A 20,314-nucleotide genomic window follows, 5' to 3' on the forward strand; every position below is an offset into this window, starting at 1 on the left:
GCCATTCAGGGAGTCGAGTGAGGAACTTGACGATAGATTCTGGAGAGAGGTGTTGGCGTTGAGAGCGCTGCAGAGCGGGCGTGCTGAGGTGCGTGATACCAGTCCGGTGTCATATGCACCAGTTTTACGCATCTGGCCTCCAGTGCGCCTCCCCAGTCTAGTACGTCCTCCTGTGTCTCCTCCACGCACTCGCTTTAAGGAGTGCGCAACCGTTCAGGCACCATGTTATGCGGTGATACGCACTGTGTCTCCAGTGCGCATTCACAGCCCAGTGCGCCCTGTGCCAGCGCCCCGCACTTGTCGGGCTAAAGTGAGCATCCAGCCAGGACGGGTTGTGCCAGCTCTACGCTCCAGACCTCCAGTGCGCCTCCACAGTATATCCTGTTCCAGCTCCGCGCACCCGGTCTCCAGTGCGTCTCCCCAGCCCGGTACGTCCTGTGCCTCCTCCCCGCACTCGCCCTGAGGTGCGTGTCACCAGTCCGGTGTCACCTGTGCCGGTCCCACGCATCAGGCCTCCGAAGCGCCTTCACAGTTTAGAGCTTCCGGCGACAGTTCCCAGTCCAGAGCTTCCGGCGACAGTTCCCAGTCCGGAGCTTCCGGCGACAGTTCCCAGTCCGGAGCTTCCGGCGACAGTTCCCAGTCCGGAGCTTCCGACGATGTTTCACAGTCCGGAACCTCCGGAGACGGTCCACAGTCCGGAACCTCCGGAGACGGTCCACAGTCCGGAACCTCCTGAGACGGCTTACAGTCAGGAACCTCCTGAGAAGGTCCACAGTCCGGAACCTCCTGAGACGGTTCACGGCCCGAAGCCTCCAGTGACGATCCGTGGCACGAAGCATCCAGTGACGATCCGTGTCACGGAGCCTCCAGTGACGATCCGTGGCACGGAGCCTCCAGTGACGATCCGTGACCCGGAGTCTCCAGTGATGATCCGTGGCCCGGAGCCTACAGGGACGATCCGTGATCTGGAGCCTCCAGCCATGGAGCCTCCAGCGACGGTCCGCGGTCCGGAGCCTCCAGCGATGGTCGGCGGTCCGGAGCCTCCAGCGATGGTTCCCAGTCCGGAACCTTCTGCGGCGATCTACGGTCCGGGGTCCCTGGCGACGATCCACGGTCCGGAGTCTCCGGCGACGATCCACGGTCTGGTTCCTCCGGTGATGATCCACGGTCCGGAGCTTCCGGCAACAATCCCCGCACCAGAGTCGCCAGCGAAGATGGCGGATCCGCGAGCGAAGCGGAGTCTATGTCCCACATCAGAGCCGCCACCGAGGCTAGATGCCCACCCGGACCTTCCCCTATAGAGTCAGGTTTTGTGGCCGGAGCCCGCACCTTTGGGGGGGGGGGGGGGGGGGTACTGTCACGCCCTGACCTTAGAGATCCCTTTAATTCTCCTTTTGGTTAGGTCAGGGTGTGACTAGGGTGGGAAATCTATGTTTTCTATTTCTTTGTTGGCCGGGTATGGTTCTCAATCAGAGGCAGCTGTCTATCGTTGTCTCTGATTGGGGATCATACTTAGGCAGCCTTTTTTCCCACCGTAGTTTGTGGGATCTTGTTTTTGTATTGTTGCTGTTGAGCCCTACAAGGCTGTACGTTAGTTTTGTTACTCTTTATTGTTTTGTTGCTGGTTCACATTAATAAAAGATGATGAACCCAAACCACGCTGCACCTTGGTCCAATCATCTTTACGACGAGCGTAACAATAATGTATACATTCAGCCCAAAAACAAAACATGTACCGTCCACTTCTTATATTAATGCTCTGGATAAGAGCGTCTGCTAAATGACTAAAATGTAAATGTAAATGTAATGCTTTTTTTTGTTATCCACCCTCTGATATCTTTCAACACTCATGCTAATATACACTAACGTTCAAAAGTTTACGGTTAATTTCCTTGTTTTTGAAAGATAAACACAATTCTGTCCATTAAAATAACATCAAATGGATCAGAAATACAGTTTAGACATTGTTAATGTTGTAAATGACTATTGTAGCTGGAAACTGCATTTTTAATGGAATATCGTCATAGGCGTACAGAGGACCATGATCAGCAACCATCACTCCTGTGTTCCAATGGTACGTTGTGTTAGCTAATCCAAGTGTATCATTTTAAAAGGCTAATTGATCATTAGAAAAACCTTTTGCAATTATGTTAGCACAGCTGAAAACTGCTGTTTTAATTAAAGAAGCAATAAAACTGGCCTTCTTTAGACTAGTTGAGTATCTGGAGCATCAGCATTTGTGGGTTTGATTACAGGCTCAAAATGGCCAGAAACAAATAACTTTTTTCTGAAACTCATCAGTCTATTCTTGTTCTGAGAAATAAAGGCTATTCCATGCAAGAAATTGCCAAGAAACTGAAGATCTCGTACAATGCTGTGTACTACTGCCTTCACAGAATAGTGGAAACTGGCTCTAACCAGAATAGAAAGAGGAGTGGGAGGCCCCGGTGCACAACTGAGCAAGAGTACAAGTACATGAGAGTGTCTAGTTTGAGAAACAGACGTTTCACAAGTCCTCAACTGGCAGCTTCATTAAATAGAGTACCCCCAAAACACCAGTCTCAACATCAACAGGCCTGACCCCTTCATCCCGTAGTTTTTTCCAGCTATCTATTTTAATATGACTGAAGATGCAGAGGCCCCTTCTAATAGGGTATGACAGACTGGTTAGAACTTTGACCACACGCCCTCTAGACGGACTACATGCCCTCTATCAAATCAAAACTGGATTTTTTACTCAAAACAAAGTTGTTAAAATATACTAGACATTTATAGAATACATCATACATAGTTTGATGTTTCTGTGACAAACAGTCAATTAGTTATTGATTTATACAGTTTAAAATGGCATTTGATAGATTTTATGTATTTCTATCAAGTCAAAACTGGAATATTTACTCAAAATAAAGGTTGTAAAAGTATGCTAGACATTTATAGAATAAATTATACTTAGTTTGATGTTTCTGTGACAATCTGTGAATTAGTTATTGATTTATACTTCTTTAAATGGCATTTTATAGATTGTATGTATTTCCATCAAGTTAAAACTGGAATTTCTACTCAAAACAAAGATTGTAAAAATATGCTAGACATTTTTAGAATAAATCATAAATAGTTTGATGATTCTGTGACAAATGGTGAATTAGTTTTTACATTTTTAAATGGCTTTTGGCAAATGTCTGTTGAATGTCTGATGAATGTCTGTTGAATGTGTGAATATAAAACCAACTTTACCTCGGTCTGACGATTGCATCCAAAACATTGGCTCATCAAGACCTGTGAGATGCTGATCGGCAAACTCCCACTGAAAAGTGTTCCATTGCCAAAACCTGATGGTGGATAGCACTTAGATGTGCACCGGAATGGCATGTGTTTACCTTTTTAATGTAGGTCTTAAATACTAGCAAAAATCTTATGAAATGTGTTTTGTTAATCTATATCTGATGAGCCAGTCTGTACTTTCTGTAAAAGTCCCACCTGTTTCTAAAAACACACTCTCTGCAAAACACAGGGTCTTCCAACAGAGCATGATTAGCCATCTGCATTTCACGGTAAGGTCTACTACACCTATTGTATTCGGTGCATTTGACAAATAAAAATCATATTTTGATCTCTCATTCGACTTCCCATTATTTCTGTCTTTCATAGTAGCCTATTTCAACAATGATTTCACTGTCACACGTGCCTCTAATTGATCAAATCCCTCTGTTATATGCATTAGTATCTAACAGATGCACTGACGTGATAAAAGTATATGATATAGCCTGTCAAAATATGTTTCATGAATTCACAATGGATTGTATTTCCATTGTGTGGGGGGGGGGGGGTACCTCTAGTAAAGATTAAGGAAAGATCAAGGTCAAGACAGACAGCAGAGCAAGGACCGTCCAAGGTGTTGCACCAGGAATAAAAATATGATTGGTCAGCAGCACAGGTTCTTATCTCCCCATTGGCCCACAGCGTACATTCTGAATTTTTAATTGGTTTAAAGCACAGGTCCTAATCCCACATTAGTGGGCGGAGTGTGGGATGAGAAATAGAGAAAAAGACTCCTGAAAGAGGATTCTATAGCAGGGAGGGATACCGGCAGTGAAACAGGTACTGTACACTCTATGTTTCCTCTCTATAGCTCTCCTCTATCTCTCATTCATTCTGGAAGGGGGGATATTAAAAAACTGTTTTAAATTAGATACTTGATACATTTTAAATTGTAGATGAAGCCAAGTAGTTGTTCAAATCGAAATGACTTTGGTGAGAGTCCCTCCCTCCCACCTTGAGAACTAAGGACGCTTGAAGTTAAAGTTTCCTTCTGCATATTTTAATAAGATTTTGCTGATGTAGTCACTATCATTGTAAGACTGGCATGATATTTAATGGACAGAACAGAAGCCTTTTGGTGTTGGAATGTAGACTGGTCTACATAGTCTAGTCCAGGGCTCTCCAACCCTGTTCTCGGAGAGCTACCCCCCTGTAGGTTTTCACTCCAACCCCAGTTGTAACTAACTTGATTCATTTTATCAACCAGCTAATTATTACAATCAGGTGCGCTAGATTAGGGTTGGAATGAAAACCTACAGAATGGTAGGTAGCTCTCCAGGAACAGGGTTGGAATGAAAACCTACAGAATGGTAGGTAGCTCTCCAGGAACAGGGTTGGAATGAAAACCTACAGAATGGTAGGTAGCTCTCCAGGAACAGGGTTGGAGTGAAAACCTACAGGACTGTAGCTCTCCAGGAACAGGGTTGGAGTGAAAACCTACAGAATGGTAGGTAGCTCTCCAGGAACAGGGTTGGAGAACCCTGTTCTAGTCTGACGTTCCCAAGGACAGCAGAGCATGTTCATAGTGATACTTAATCCTTATATACATTATTAACTGTCAGTAACTGCTTCCTGACTCGAGATAATGCATCATTTTGAGAGCTTTACAAAGTAGTATTATGTCTGTTAGCTACATCCCCACATATTAAATACTCAAGCAGTGTGACAATGTTTTTTTGTTTTTTTATATTATTTATTACAAAAAAACACAAGGAAGGGGTAACATAAAAGTATTAGAACATGAAGGACAAACAATACAGCATCAAGACACTATCAAACATGTATCAGTCTTTCAGCAACAGAGCCATCCTTATCTGTGAGGGTGCGTGTGGATGATAGTGATTTACAATATATGTCATAGTTTCCTTTTTCATGATCACAATCTTGTGAAACCCAAACCCTCCAAGATCCCCCCACAGTTCCCCAATAGCTGTCCCTCGAGACCCCTCCCACAGTCCCTCCCCCAAAGAAAAAAAAGAAAAAATACAATGAATTCAATTAAGTGTGACAGTGTTAACACTCCTCTCCGTATGGCTAGTACGGATGAAAGTTGCTTCTCAACAGTGATCTAAGGTCAGTTTTACGTTTCTCCCCCTGATGGTTAGGATTGGGAGGATAATAAACTGATCCTAGATCTGTAGTAATCCTGGCTTTAAAGCATTACAATCCAATGTGACTGACTGATGGCTGCCTTTAAACCACCATATAGGCCTGTCATACCAGAAAGTTGCTGTTTCTGACATAACCTTATCACTGATTCACTGGTCTTTGCTGTCAGGGCTGTAGCCCCCCTTTCTCTTCCTACGTCTCTGTGTTCATCTCCTTTTACACCTCTTATTTTCCATCTCTCCCTCATCTCTCTCTTTCTGTCTCTCACTTATCTCTCAATCTCTTTCTCTGTCTCTCGATAACTCTCTCTGTATCTCTTTCTCGCTGTGTGTGTGTCTCTCTCTTTCCTCCTTTCTCCTCCCCCTGTCTTTGTCTTGGCCTGTGTCCTGTCTTGAGAGACTGAGGCCGGTTCAGAATGTCAGAGCAGAACAGAACACGAGGCCTGTGGTGTTTTGATTCCAGAAATAGCGGTCTTGACATTAGACCCATCTGGCACGGTTTCTCTCCTCCAGATTTCTATAAATAATCATTTATTTGCAGTTCTGACTCCTCAGCCACCTAGTGTGTTCTGGTCTCGCTGTATCAAGGAAAACACAGCCACAACTTTTAGGTCAATATAGTTGAAATGACCCAGAGATGTTACCTTGTGTTCAGACACTGATATGCATGTAGGTTTCCTTGATATGGATCATAGTGCAGAGAGGGTGGATCATTAGCTTTGCAGCCAACTGATGATCTGATGGAATAGTACTCTTCCTGTATTCTTAATGAAGAACAATCGCATGGAACTAAGTCAACTGACGACTGCAGATCATGATGTAATAGATGTGTAGAATGATAATCAAGACAGGAAGTCAATCCCAGCTTTTGTTTCCGCTCTGACAGGGATTAGTGACTAGACCTCTACTAGACCTCTACAGACCTATATACAGTAGACCTCTCTATTTTAAGACAGCTTTCCCTCTCTCTCTGTCCTCTGCACTGCGGTGGAGGACAAGTCAGTGAGAACAAGCTTTCACCTTTAGATTTTAGTCACAGGACATACTGAGAGTAATACCTTGTTCGGGCAGGGGCAAAACCAAATTAAATTTTATCTTGATGACCTAAGATCAGTGTATAGGGGCAATTTCATCCTACCTACTCCTCCTTGATGGTGGCGGCCAGATTGTGCTTGCTAAGAGGCCATCCTGAGGCCAGTTTAGGAGACTGAGCTTAATCAGCCATCTGCTGATACCAACGTCTCATACTGTAAGCTCGTTATCTACGACCTACATCTACTCTATAAGATATAAAACATAAAAAAATGGACTTGTTACGATACAATTGAAGACAGTACAATCAACCAACTGGAAGTGCATTGTAACTCAACTGAGGACATGGAGTAAGTTTGTGCTGCAGCATCCACAGTCTGTATTTGATAGACAAAAGGTAGTGGCCAAAGGGTTAAAGGTAGGAAGTGTATTGTTCTTTAGGAGGAGATTTTTCCCACAGCTCACCTGATGTGAAGGACATACACAGAAATAAACTAATGCATAGATAAATACATATTTAAGACTTTTTAAGGAGTAAAACCTTTGAAATGTGTACATTTTATCTTGTCTCTCTTCTTCCCTAATTCCTCTCTATGTCTCCACCAGTTGACCTGATTCTGACCTCTGAACTGTCCAAGATGGCGACCTCCTTCACAAGAATGATGTCCGGCCGTAACACGGCCGTGCTGTTGGCCAGCCTGGGAGCAGGCACCATGGCAACCGGCTACCTGATGACCGACAGCAACATCCTGTCCGCTGAGGAGAGGAGGAAGCTCTATCCACCCAGGTAGGACTACAAACAACATGGCCTCTAATGGACTGTGGACTACACATAGGATGGCCGTATACAGACGACCTACACAGGTTGGAGAAATCATTTGGAATACAGGTGTTGTGCCTAGGATAGCTGCATCTATTGAACAGGAACAACTATAATCTCACACCCAGTGTGCAGTCAGTCCAAATGTAAGTCAAAGGTAGAGGGGCGGGGAATGAAACCTTAGTAGATATAGGTGTTGCCAGTCACCTCCTTTGTCCTTTCTGACATTCACATTTAGTAAACACACACACACACACAGACACAGACACACACACACACACACACACACACACACACACACACACACACACACACACACACACACACACACACACACACACACACACACACACACACACACACACACCACACACACACACACACACACACACACACACACACACACACACACACACACACACACAGGGACAGGAGCCAAGAGGAGACCAGATCAGGAACTAAGGCTTGAGCCACAGATTAGACAGATCACTAACACTCTAAAATAACTTCCTCTACTTGTCTCAATCAATCAACCAATCAATCAATCAACCAATCAATATGTACCTGTCCAAAAAAACGACATCCACATTACATCTAAAACCGCAGCCCTCTTGGCAAGGGGTGTGTCCATAATCAAACCCTATTTGAAATGTCCTTCACAGTGCACAGCTTTTGATCTTTTCATCTCTATGGTTCGAATGAAAAGTACTTTTCCCATCATCCCCAGCGCTGACTATCCTGACCTGAGGAGGCACAATAACTGCATGGCGCACTCCCTGACCCCTGCTATCTACGGCAAGCTGAGAGACAAGGTGACCCCTAATAACTGGAGCCTGGACCAGTGCATCCAGACCGGAGTGGACAACCCTGGCCACCCGTTCATTAAGACTGTAGGCATGGTGGCTGGGGACGAGGAGAGCTACGAGGTACTGTATGTGTGCGTGAGTTTGTGTGTGTTTTTCTATATTTTGAAGGAGGTATCTCCTTTTGGTTAACTGTTCATCCTGTCCTCTCCAGGTGTTTGCTGATATCTTTGACCCCGTCATCAAAGACCGACACAACGGCTACGACCCCAAAACAATGAAACACCCCACTGATCTGGACGCGTCCAAGGTACACACACACACAAGTAACCTCTACACACTACATGAGATAGTCCATTATTCTTCGATTTAATGATAACCCTCCTTCTCCTCAGATCACCAACGGTATGTTTGATGAGAAATACGTTCTGTCGTCTCGCGTGCGTACAGGCCGTAGTATCCGTGGTCTGAGCCTGCCCCCGTGCTGCTCCCGCTCGGAGCGCCGTGAGGTAGAGCGTGTGACCGTCCAGGCCCTCGCCGGCCTGAAGGGGGACCTGGCCGGACGTTACTACAGCCTGGGAGACATGACGGAGAAGGAGCAGCAGCAGCTTATTGATGTGAGACACTCAGAGGACATCTATCTATCTATCTATCTATGTATATATCTATCTATCGATCTATCGATCTATCTATCTAATGTACCTATCTTTCTGTCTGTGGGTCTGTCGGTCTGTCCATCCGTCTCTCTCTCTCTCTCTCTCTCTCTCTCTCTCTCTCTCTCTCTCTCTCTCTCTCTCTCTCTCTCTCTCTCTCTTCCTCTTTGTCTGTCTCTCTTCCCCTCTTATCCCAAAATGTACATACATGTATTATCATAATCTGACTTCATATGGGATTCCTCATATCCATGATAATGTCTACTTGTATTGCCATGCTAATGTCAGGGATTGTTGTGACGATTATGCTGAAATAGTGCAACTGGAACCTGAACTGTAGTGACAGCATTGTTTCATGAGTTTTATTTGACCCGACTCATTTGAGGACATGGTTCTTAATCGCACTAATTTGTCTTCATTCTCCAGCGGTAGGCCTACCAATGATTTCAGGAATGTTTAGCACAATGGAAAAAAGGGTCTTACCCAGTTAATCCACTCAGTCTAGACAGACTGGGTGACTTTGCGTTTAATCCTAACGGCTAAGATTAAGATTGGAAATAGAGGTAATCTTTGGGAGAGATTACACTAGTCTTGATCTTTAACTTTCAGTCTCATTAACCTTTGTCCTCTGAACCTCACGTTGCCTCAGGAGCATTTCCTGTTCGACAAGCCCGTCTCTCCTCTGCTGACCTCTGCCTTCATGGCCCGTGACTGGCCTGATGCCAGGGGCATCTGGTAAGACCAGAGTAGTAGAGAGCCAAACCATGTCCCCAAAACTACACTACCTGTAGAGAGACTTAGTACTAAGAAACTGGTAAGGCCAGAGTAGTAGAGAGCCCAACCCTGTCCCTGTAGCTTTAAAAGCCTGTAGCACTGTCTTGTATCGTAATAGCTGTAGAGATCGTACTATCGGTGAGTAGGGGCGTCTGGTAAGACCAGTAGAGAGCAGAACCATGTTTCCATAGCATTAGAGGCCTTTGGGAAAGGTCTCTTCCTCTGACTACTCTTCCTCCTCCTCCTCTCGTCCTCTTCTCCCCAAAGTATCATTACATCAATGTCCTAGCCCTGAATTCCCCTTTCCATGACCACCTCCTTATCTTCCTCCTCTTCCTCTTCCCCTCCCTCTCCTCCTCCTCCTCCTTCTCTCTCCTTTCCCCTGTAGGACCACTTCCTGTTTGACAAGCCTGTCTCCCCCTTGTTGACGTGTGTCTTCATGGCCAGACGGCAGGGGCCTCTGGTAGGGTCTACAAGGCTCTCATCAGCAGAATCCTCTAACCAGCCTTCCCTGTAGCTCAGTTGGTAGAGCATGGTGTTTGCATCAAGTCGCTCTGGATAAGAGTGTCTGCTAAATGACAAAAAATGTTTAAAAAAAAATGTAAAACAAATGTGTGTGCTGTGATCACAGAAGTTGACAATCAATGCAACCAACAAATGTTTCTAGATTCTTAGGAATATGTTCTTTCTCTCCAGGCACAACAATGAGAAGACCTTCTTGATCTGGGTCAATGAGGAGGACCACACCAGGGTCATCTCCATGGAGAAGGGAGGAAACATGAAGAGAGTGTTCGAGAGGTTCTGCAGAGGACTCCAACAGGTACTTTACATGTCACATCTTAGTGATTTAATGATGCTTGTCTATACACTCTTAAAAAAGGGTTCCAAAAGGGCTCTTCGGCTGTCCCCATAGGAGAACCCTTTTTGGTTCCAGGTAGAACAATTCTTGGTTCCTGGTAATACGGGAAAGGGTGAAAATGGTTCTACATGGAACCCAAAAGGGTTCTACCTAGAACCAAAAAGTGTTCTTTGAAGGGTTCTCCTATGAGGATAGCTGAAGAACCATTTCATGTTGTAGATGGCACCCTTTGTCTATAATATACATGGACATGTACAGTAGATCATTAATGTGGCCTCCCATCCTCTAGGTGGAGAAGCTGATTCAGGAGAGAGGCTGGGAGTTCATGTGGAACGAGCGCCTGGGATACATCCTGACCTGCCCCTCTAACCTGGGTACTGGACTCAGGGCTGGAGTGCACATCAGACTGCCCAACCTCAGCAAGGTAACACACACACACTCTCTCTTTCTCTTTTCTTTTCCTCATAGTTTTTACTTGGATTGTCCCTGTGCATTGACCCCTCTTTCCCTAGACAAAGCATGTATTAAAGTTCTGTACTTACCATGCAGGACCCTCGCTTTGGTAAGATCTTGGACAACATGCGTCTGCAGAAGAGAGGGACAGGCGGAGTTGACTCGGCCACAACTGGAGACACCTTTGATATCTCCAACAACGACCGTCTGGGAAAATCTGAGGTAAAACTAGAACCGATATTCTATGAATGAATGAATGACTGAAGGAAACTGTAAACCATCTCTATCTGGACTAAGGGTCAAACTCCCCTTGACCGCTGATAACTGTGTGTATCGGTGCGTGTGTATAGGTGGAGCTGGTCCAGTTGCTGGTTGATGGAGTCAACTATCTGATTGACTGTGAGAAGAAGCTGGAAAGGGGCCAGGACATCAAGGTCCCCTCTCCCATCACCCAGTTCAGAAAGTGAAACACCTGAGCCCCACGTCTGAGAGGAAGTGACCCGCTCTGCGATTAGAGAGGGCCAAAGAAGAGGAACTAGGCCTGATCCCTCCTCATCCCCAAACTGAGCAATTTGGAGTAAAGTAGAAGTAGAATGTCTTTCCACTGGTCCAGGGACAAGTGTTGGTGTATCCCCCTTGATGGTTAAGGCTGGGGTTGGGGGTATCATAATCTGATCCTAGATCTGTGGTTAGGGACAGCTTCTACCAGGAGCGAAAGTCTTACCTGTAACACTAACCTCAATAAAATCAACCCTAATAAAACCACTGATCTCTGATCAATAAAACAACTAATTCTCTGATTCCAAGGCGATATTACAGCTTGTGTTTTCTCCTTCAACTAATCGTTCTACCCTAACGGAAAGCTTAAATAACTTTCCAATTAACAACTGACTGGGACTTTCCATAACTGTAGTAAGTTTCCATTCCCCATAAATGTCATTGGACTTTTTATATGTAATGACTATGTAGAAGATCCATCATTAACTGTGAAGTTGACTATATATATAGCTCTGTTGTAGATGGAAGTCTGGCAGTGTACAGCTCCAATCGCTCCAATGAGTCTCTTCTCTCAGCAGGCCTCTGTCTCCCACCAGCTGATCTCCCATAATGGGTTTACTGTAGTAACAGAGTTTAACCCTGAGTTAAGCACTTTTAGAGGTCAGACAGAGGAACAGAGAGAAGCATGGCAGCAGTCCAATTCCACCAACGGAAAACTACCAGTAGAATTGGCACAGATGTCTCTAATCTAACCTTTATTCATCCAGGTTAGTCTCAATTAGATAAAATACAAATCGCAGTTGAGGGCTCTAGACTAGAATGGGAGGAGCCTCAGTGCCAAAATGTCCGTCTGTCTTAAAAGGGTAGATTCTGTCTGTCTGTCTGTCTGTCTGTCTGTCTGTCTGTCTGTCTGTCTGTCTGTCTGTCTGTCTGTCTGTCTGTCTGTCTGTCTGTCTGTCTGTCTGTCTGTCTGTCTGTCTGTCTGTCTGTCTGTCTGTCTGTCTGTCTGTCTGTCTGTCTGTCTGTCTGTCTGTCTGTCTCTATGAGGGTAATTGGGCTACTTGGAGCAGCTTAGTGACGTGGAGATAATCAGCTAATCGCTGCCTGCTATATTTACACTGAGAGGGTCAGGGGACCACAGAAACAGAGGACATATTTCTTGCGTGTCAGAAAGACCAGGTGGCAGATCTGCTCTAGATGTTCTGCTTCCATGCTTTGGACATTGCGTGACTGAGAGGGCAAGTGCCAGTGGGTTTGTGTGTGTAGGTGTGAGAGGGTCTGTGATCACTAACATGGTCAGAGAAGAAACTGAATCTGGTCGGCGTATTTTTAGCAGTGGTCTGTGTGCTGACCACTAGTCTTCTGTCTAATGCCAAGGAGGAGACATTTGTCCCATGGTAATACACAGGGTTTGGTATAATGCAGACGAACAACCAGAATATAGCTTTTTGTAGTTTACTGAAAGTTTCCGTACATACATCTTCATCTGTATCCCACAATGATCTGTCCTATAGTAGAATCTAGACTACCCACTGAAATAAAAGCAAAAATAAATCCCATTTAATAATATCACAACTGCCATTAAGCTCTACTAAAATGTTAATTTTCCTTTGGACAATTCACATAATGGTCAAGCTATGTAATACTACACCAGTATAATAGTGTGGCGCTGTCTGTAAAAAATGAATTTTTCCATAACCATATGGTCCTTGGTCGCTCATCGTCAGCAGCAGGGGTTACCTCACTGACCTCGCTGCTCCAACTCCTACGGGCCGTTCACTTTGGTGCTTTTCCATTGAGACTTGCCCCCACACTAGTGGCTCGCCAGTGTTTTATGTTAATGTGAGCTGTAGTGTTGCATTTCCATCAGGAGTAACACTAGTGGCTCGCCAGTGTTTTATGTTAATGTGAGCTGTAGTGTTGTGTTTCCATCAGGAGTAACACTAGTGGCTCGCCAGTGTTTTATGTTAATGTGAGCTGTAGTGTTGCATTTCCATCAGGAGTAACACTAGTGGCTCGCCAGTGTTTTATGTTAATGTGAGCTGTAGTGTTGTGTTTCCATCAGGAGTAACACTAGTGGCTCGCCAGTGTTTTATGTTAATGTGAGCTGTAGTGTTGTGTTTCCATCAGGAGTAACACTAGTGGCTCGCCAGTGTTTTATGTTAATGTGAGCTGTAGTGTTGTGTTTCCATCAGGAGTAACACTAGTGGCTCGCCAGTGTTTTATGTTAATGTGAGCTGTAGTGTTGCGTTTCCATCAGGAGTAACACTAGTGGCTCGCCAGTGTTTTATGTTAATGTGAGCTGTAGTGTTGCGTTTCCATCAGGAGTAACACTAGTGGCTCGCCAGTGTTTTATGTTAATGTGAGCTGTAGTGTTGTGTTTCCATCAGGAGTAACACTAGTGGCTCGCCAGTGTTTTATGTTAATGTGAGCTGTAGTGTTGCGTTTCCATCAGGAGTAACACTAGTGGCTCGCCAGTGTTTTATGTTAATGTGAGCTGTAGTGTTGTGTTTCCATCAGGAGTAACACTAGTGGCTCGCCAGTGTTTTATGTTAATGTGAGCTGTAGTGTTGCGTTTCCATCAGGAGTAACACTAGTGGCTCGCCAGTGTTTTATGTTAATGTGAGCTGTAGTGTTGCGTTTCCATCAGGAGTAACACTAGTGGCTCGCCAGTGTTTTATGTTAATGTGAGCTGTAGTGTTGCGTTTCCATCAGGAGTAACACTAGTGGCTCGCCAGTGTTTTATGTTAATGTGAGCTGTAGTGTTGCATTTCCATCAGGAGTAACACTATTGGCTCGCCAGTGTTTTATGTTAATGTGAGCTGTAGTGTTGCGTTTCCATCAGGAGTAACACTAGTGGCTCGCCAGTGTTTTATGTTAATGTGAGCTGTAGTGTTGCGTTTCCATCAGGAGTAACACTAGTGGCTCGCCAGTGTTTTATGTTAATGTGAGCTGTAGTGTTGCATTTCCATCAGGAGTAACACTAGTGGCTCGCCAGTGTTTTATGTTAATGTGAGCTGTAGTGTTGCATTTCCATCAGGAGTAACACTAGTGGCTCGCCAGTGTTTTATGTTAATGTGAGCTGTAGTGTTGCGTTTCCATCAGGAGTAACACTAGTGGCTCGCCAGTGTTTTATGTTAATGTGAGCTGTAGTGTTGTGTTTCCATCAGGAGTAACACTAGTGGCTCGCCAGTGTTTTATGTTAATGCGAGCTGTAGTGTTGTGTTTCCATCAGGAGTGACACTAAAGACTTGTGACGTACAGAACCTCCGCGACAACCTCAGCATCATTCAAGACTGTTGCTTTGTGAGAAGGTGTTAAAAGTTCACGGTTATAGCCATTATTGTAAATGCCAACTGAAAAGTACCCAGGCCCTTGCGTTGTCCCCAAATTAGAGCAGGTCCCCCGGAGCTAAAGGCCCAGTGAGAAACGGGTGCTGGACCCCGTAGATGGAAACATACAAGTCTGTGCGTTTTGGGTAAAAGACTGGGGAAAACATCAATGGAAATGTTCCAATGGAGGTGTAGACTAGAGGACCATGGGAAACTGAGTCCACATTCACTTCAAATACAACACTAGTTTCTACTACACGTGAGGGTATCGATCTGAACAAAGCAGTGCGCAGAATCACTAATCTGCGCAGAACATAATTACAAACCATTTGACTTCAAATTGACCGCAAGAATGCCAAATAGATATATTTGACTAAAACAATCATTTCAAACCTTGCTTAGATTTGTATACGAACACGTGGTATTATGCGTGGGAATAATAGGGAACACATCTCAAATTAAAATCACTTGGAGCTGATCTCCTGGTGTCTTTTATGCCCAACAATAAAAAATGTAAATAAACAATTTATTTTTATCTTGCTCATAAAACTTTGGGGGCCAAATAAGACAACCTGGCCAGGGGGCCGCCAGTTGAGGAACCCCGGTATAGATAGACCCATTGGGCAACACACAATTGAACCAGCATCGTCCGGGTTATGGTTTGGCCGGGGTAGGCCGTCAGTGTAAATAAGAATTTGTTCTTAACTGACTTGCCTAGTTAAAGGTTAAATTAAAAACAATTGAAAAGACCCACAGAGACCTTTGGATAAGGAGTTCCATTTCTCTTGTAAAGAAGTATCGTCCTCTAGTGGTGAAAAAGTGTTACCGACATATACTGGTCTCCAGTACTTTGCATGCATCTCATTGGCAGTCAACCAATACATCACATCATTGGTCCTAACCCTTCAGTGTTTACAGATCCCTGTGGACTGGATGGGTAACTGCCTCCTGCCTCTAGCTGGTTACTGGCTAACTTTCATTTACAATTACATATATTAATAAAATAATCTAATGTTTTGGTCCAGTGCCATTATTATTCCCTAATGGCAGATGTTCTTCTCCTGGTACTGGTCAGGTGGTTGTTGCTGAATGACTAAATACATTTGTAAATGACTGAACTTCTGCAATTTAATCATCTGATTCACAAATCACTTTGTATGACAAATATGTGTACAAGATTAGTGAATTTGTGCAGTGCCTTTCTAGGGCTGATCACTTCAAAACCCAGAAAACGTTTTGCCATCCCCCCAGTCACAGAGGAAGAACGATAAGCAGTTTCCATGGGAACAAGATGTGATAGTCCGATTCCCTTCTTGGAAAAGGCAAGTGGGCAAAAGTGTAAAGAGAGGTACTTCCTGTCACACGGTCAGACCTTTACAGGAAGTGCCATAAAACTGCTGAACAAAACATTTCATGATAATTTCTCAATCAAGGTGCACACACATTTTTTTCTTCTCCTTTTTATAACATCTGGAACATTGTATTGGTGACAAACTGAAGTTTATGGTGAACATAAAAGCTAGTTCCACAGAGCAAAGTGCAACTTAAGCAAAACAATAAAAAGAAATATAAAATAAACATTTTGTCACACACCTCCTGAACCTGGATGCTTTAAATGTTTATCATTTAGTTGCTTTTGGGGTTGTTTTTTTATGTTACATATTTTAGTGAGGGGAAGGAGTGAGAGGAAAAGGGTTAGCAAACAGACCACAAGTTGAGCATTTAGCAAATAGCTTTCAAAACAGTCGACAATCTTTATACAGGTCTGCTCCAGCAATCAATACACTTCTGTGAACAAATCATGAGCAGAACAACATTTTATCCACATCTCTGTTTCCTCTCCCTGTTACAGGTTGCTCTCTCTGGCCCAAATCCGGCACTTTTATAATTTAATTTAAGAAATCAGTAGAAAGTTAGTAACAGCCACAAGCTAACACCCAGAGGTGACCGACGAGCCTGATTCACGACAAAGTCCTGTAGCCAGGGCAAGGTGGAGCAGAGATATACCGCCCCAGGAGGAGGAGGGTGGCTAGAAGGATGTGTGTACGTGTGTAGGGGCCATTTTCAGGAGCTGGGGTAAGAACAGAGGGGGTATAGGTGGTCTTGGAAGGGGGGAGAGAGGGAGGAGTTGAGAGAGGATCCCGGGAGGAGGGAGGAAAGGGAAGAGGGAATCACACGTTTGCTTTCTCAGTCCATAGGTCGTTTTTCTCCATGTTTCTTTGTAAACTCTTCTGCGTTCTTAAAGAATTTTTTACGGTCCTTAGAGTATTCCTCTGCTAGGTCTGCCCTGAGAGGATGCTCTGGCTGGGGGTCGTTGACCAGCGCAATCAGGGACTGGATCACTACAAAGAGACAAGCAGGACAAAAGAGACTGTAAGAATGGTGTAAAAATGGATGACGACATGAGGAAGTCCAGAAGAAACAGGTCAGAAAGACACATTGAAATCCATAACCAGGCAGAGGATACAGGATGGAAACCTCTCCAGCCAAATAGATATGAGCCTCTGAGGGAGAGGACACTGGAGGGTTAGGGTTCAGACAGCATTTCAATGACAAATTATGAAAAACTGCAAATCATAACAACAGAAGAAAACCACAGTGTCCATTGCCTCTGTCTCGCTCTACATGCGTGTGTGCGCTTCTTTCCACCGTACCTTGGTCAGTTTTAGTGGCTGGTTTCCAATTCTCTGCGCTGATCACAGGCAGACACACCTGTCCCTTCTCGTCGATGTTGGGGTGGTAGATCTTCGTCTTGAACGTGATCTTGGGGGGCTTGAAGGGGTACTCCGCAGGGAAGATTATCTCGATCCTGAACGCACCTTTATCGTATGGAGGGTTGTCCTTTTAGAGGGGAGAAAGAGAGAGAATGACGTTTGGTTAAAAGGTGAACTGAGTCCTGCTGAACATGTCACAGCAACAAATACATTTTAATATCGCTGTGAGTGCCTTGGTCCTCCTTGTTATTCTGCTCATGTTCATGTTTTCTGTCTGGAGAAAGTAGTACGTAGTGGCGCTAGGCTACTTACTGGAACAATGAGGCCTTGCCAAGTCAAAATATTTGTTTCATCCACTTGAATGTTACGGAAATTTTTCATTCCAGACTTGCGGATTTCATCGAGTTCCTGAAAAAGAGAGAGAAAACATAATGAACAAGTTCTCCTGTACTGCTAATTAATGACAGTTAATCACAAACCATAAACATCACCACTACGGGAAGCAGAAAGGTGTATATCAAACTAGAGATAAAGGACTGATAAAACATGTCTGTTGGCTGAGTCTTAGTAACCATTAAACAAGCTGTGTCCAATAGGCCAAAACAGCCCAATGACTGAATCACACAGGTAAACACAGACCGAATGACTACAACGAGTACTAGGGATGAGTCTATATCTGACACTTCAACTGTCTGTCTCTCATCCCGGTAGCCGAGCAGCCACATCCCTTCCCTCAGACACCCACCCAGGAAGTGTTCCAGTGCATTCTCACACTCTGATCTCACTACAGAACACTGCTCTCTGCCAAACCAGAGGAATGACTCATAAATCCCAGGGCTGGTAATCTTTCACTACAAATCATAAGATTGGGGGTAGTGTTACAGTGTGTTAGAGTCACAAGGACATTACAGTTAACACACCCATAACAATAAAACATTGGCACACAGCTTCCTGGTTTAATTTCTCTCCATATAAATCTGGGCTTGACTGTAGACTATGTCCTACGGTTGTTTTGAGAAAATAACCACTGGTAGCACAAATAAACAAAAAGCTAAAGTTAGGTTAATCGATTAAGTTTGTTAACATCCAGTGTTGAGAACAGGAGGATTGTTTACACACAGTGTTGGTCAGCTAATGTGACTGTTGGCTATAAAGCTAGCTAGCTCGTTTATTGAGGTCGAATGAATGAAATTCAACTAGCTTAGCTAGTTGGCAGAGAATACGTTTCTACAATTTCGCTTTCGATTCCCTCGATGACTATTCAAAACAATTAAAAACTAATAAACCAGATCTGAGGAAATGCATGTAATTGGCTAGCTGGTTAGCTTCCTCGGTTACACATTGAGAAAATAAGCGGAATTAACCTGAGTTGCTAACTAGCTGGTTTGCTCATAGAACCACACTGTTAGCTAACTAGGTAACTGCTGTGCATTGCACAATTAACTCCCTTGCTAAGGTTCGCAAGCTAGCCAGCTAGTAACGTTAGCTAGCTAGCTAGCTAGTCAGGTTTTTCTGAGACAATGTTCAATCATGTTAAACTTGCCTCATGCAATTAATGACATAATAATGAATTTAATCTAAATACATTTGATGACACATTGTTACTTAATTTAGATTAACAATACACGGATCTTGCATATTAATATACCGGTGGTAACATCAAAACATCACCAAAAAAAAACTGCTAGCTGGTTAGCTTAGCATGCTAACGTCTAGCTAGCTTCATTTTCCGCTTACCGAGTTTCATGAGGTTTCTAACAGTATGGGGCTAAATTAAACCAATTTAACGACACTTTTAATTTTATCGGAGATTTTGCAATCTGAATGTTTTATTCTCTTTAATCTAATATTTGAAAATCCTAATTTGATTGATCAGGAAATTTACCTTGTGCAGCCTCCTGCTCGCCGCCATCGTGGAATTACTGTCTGTACCCAGAATACACAGCGATATCCAAATAGTCCACTCACTCTCACCTCTGTACAGTGTCTGTACTGTGTACGCACTGTAATTTAAGTGTATTTTGATTTGAGTTACTATCTTTAAGTTATTTTGTCAAATGAGAGCATTTGTCAATGTATTTAGCCTAGTTTGGGAGAAGCCTACACATTATGGGCCACTATTTGTCACTTGATTTAAATAGTAAAAGTGTAATCACATCTGAAAACATATTTATAGCAGGTTGCTGTTGGAATAATAAAATCATGCAGTGGTGTACACTCAAAAGTAGGCCTACTCGTTACATTTTGAAGGCTTAGCAGGACAGGAAAATGGTCCAATTCACACACTTATGAAGAGAGCATCTCTGGTCATCCCTACTGCTTCTGATCTGGTGGACTCACTAAACACAAATGCTTCGTGGTACATTATGTCTGATTGTTGGAGTGTGCCCCTGACTATCCGTAAATAAATAAAAACAAGAACATCAGGCCTTCTGGCTTGCTTAATATAAGGAATGTGAAATGATTTATGCTTGTACTTTTACTTTTGGTAAGGAAGTATATTTTAGCAATTACATTTAATTTTACTTGAGTCTTTTACTATTAAGGTATCTTTACTTTTACTCAAGTATGACAATTGGGTACTTTGTCCAGCACTGAGATCATGGTACAAAATATTTAACAATGGTTTGTATAGTGCCATGCCCCCTGGTGAGCCTAATCTGAATGGCTCATTTTCCAAATCAATAAAACATTCTGAAGCTTACAAGAATGCCAGTGTGCTGGAGTTTCTTTTTCCCAAAAGGTTTTACGCACCAGGAACAATATAAGGTGTGCAAACAAACCTCCCTTTGTCATCAGAATGTGTAAACCAACTATATCACATACGAACAACAACTTACAGACCCACATAAACAATGCGAGTCTGGGCAGAGGAGATGTAGTGGGCAGAGGAGATGTAGCCCTTGTTTATGTGGGTCTGTAAGTTGTTGTTCGTATGTGATGTAGTTGG

General features: G+C 43.8%; 2 protein-coding genes across 3 annotated transcripts; one reads left to right on the forward strand and one right to left on the reverse strand.

Annotated features, from left to right (window-relative positions):
* The first annotated feature begins 3,997 nt into the window (after positions 1–3,997).
* LOC106568267 (creatine kinase S-type, mitochondrial-like) lies at positions 3,998–11,631 on the forward strand. Its single transcript, XM_014138440.3, has 10 exons — positions 3,998–4,098; positions 7,065–7,245; positions 8,006–8,204; positions 8,296–8,391; positions 8,477–8,698; positions 9,384–9,469; positions 10,205–10,328; positions 10,657–10,791; positions 10,917–11,042; positions 11,171–11,631. Exons 2-10 carry the CDS (start codon positions 7,097–7,099, stop codon positions 11,285–11,287), a joined length of 1,254 nt encoding a protein of 417 aa, XP_013993915.1. The 5' UTR covers positions 3,998–4,098; positions 7,065–7,096; the 3' UTR covers positions 11,288–11,631.
* A 4,133-nt stretch (positions 11,632–15,764) lies between these two features.
* Positions 15,765–19,373, reverse strand: ub2l3 (Ubiquitin-conjugating enzyme E2 L3). Of its 2 annotated transcripts, NM_001141284.2 has the most exon segments (5): positions 16,105–16,671; positions 16,779–16,992; positions 17,305–17,491; positions 17,677–17,772; positions 19,250–19,298. In NM_001141284.2, coding segments are annotated over 4 exon segments (465 nt in total). In that variant the 5' UTR covers positions 19,277–19,298; the 3' UTR covers positions 16,105–16,671; positions 16,779–16,837.
* Between the last annotated feature and the right edge of the window lie 941 nt (positions 19,374–20,314).

Source organism: Salmo salar, chromosome 13 (genome assembly GCF_965601325.2).
Source record: "Salmo salar chromosome 13, fSalSal1, whole genome shotgun sequence".
In the NCBI taxonomy this organism is placed as follows: Eukaryota; Metazoa; Chordata; class Actinopteri; order Salmoniformes; family Salmonidae; genus Salmo; species Salmo salar.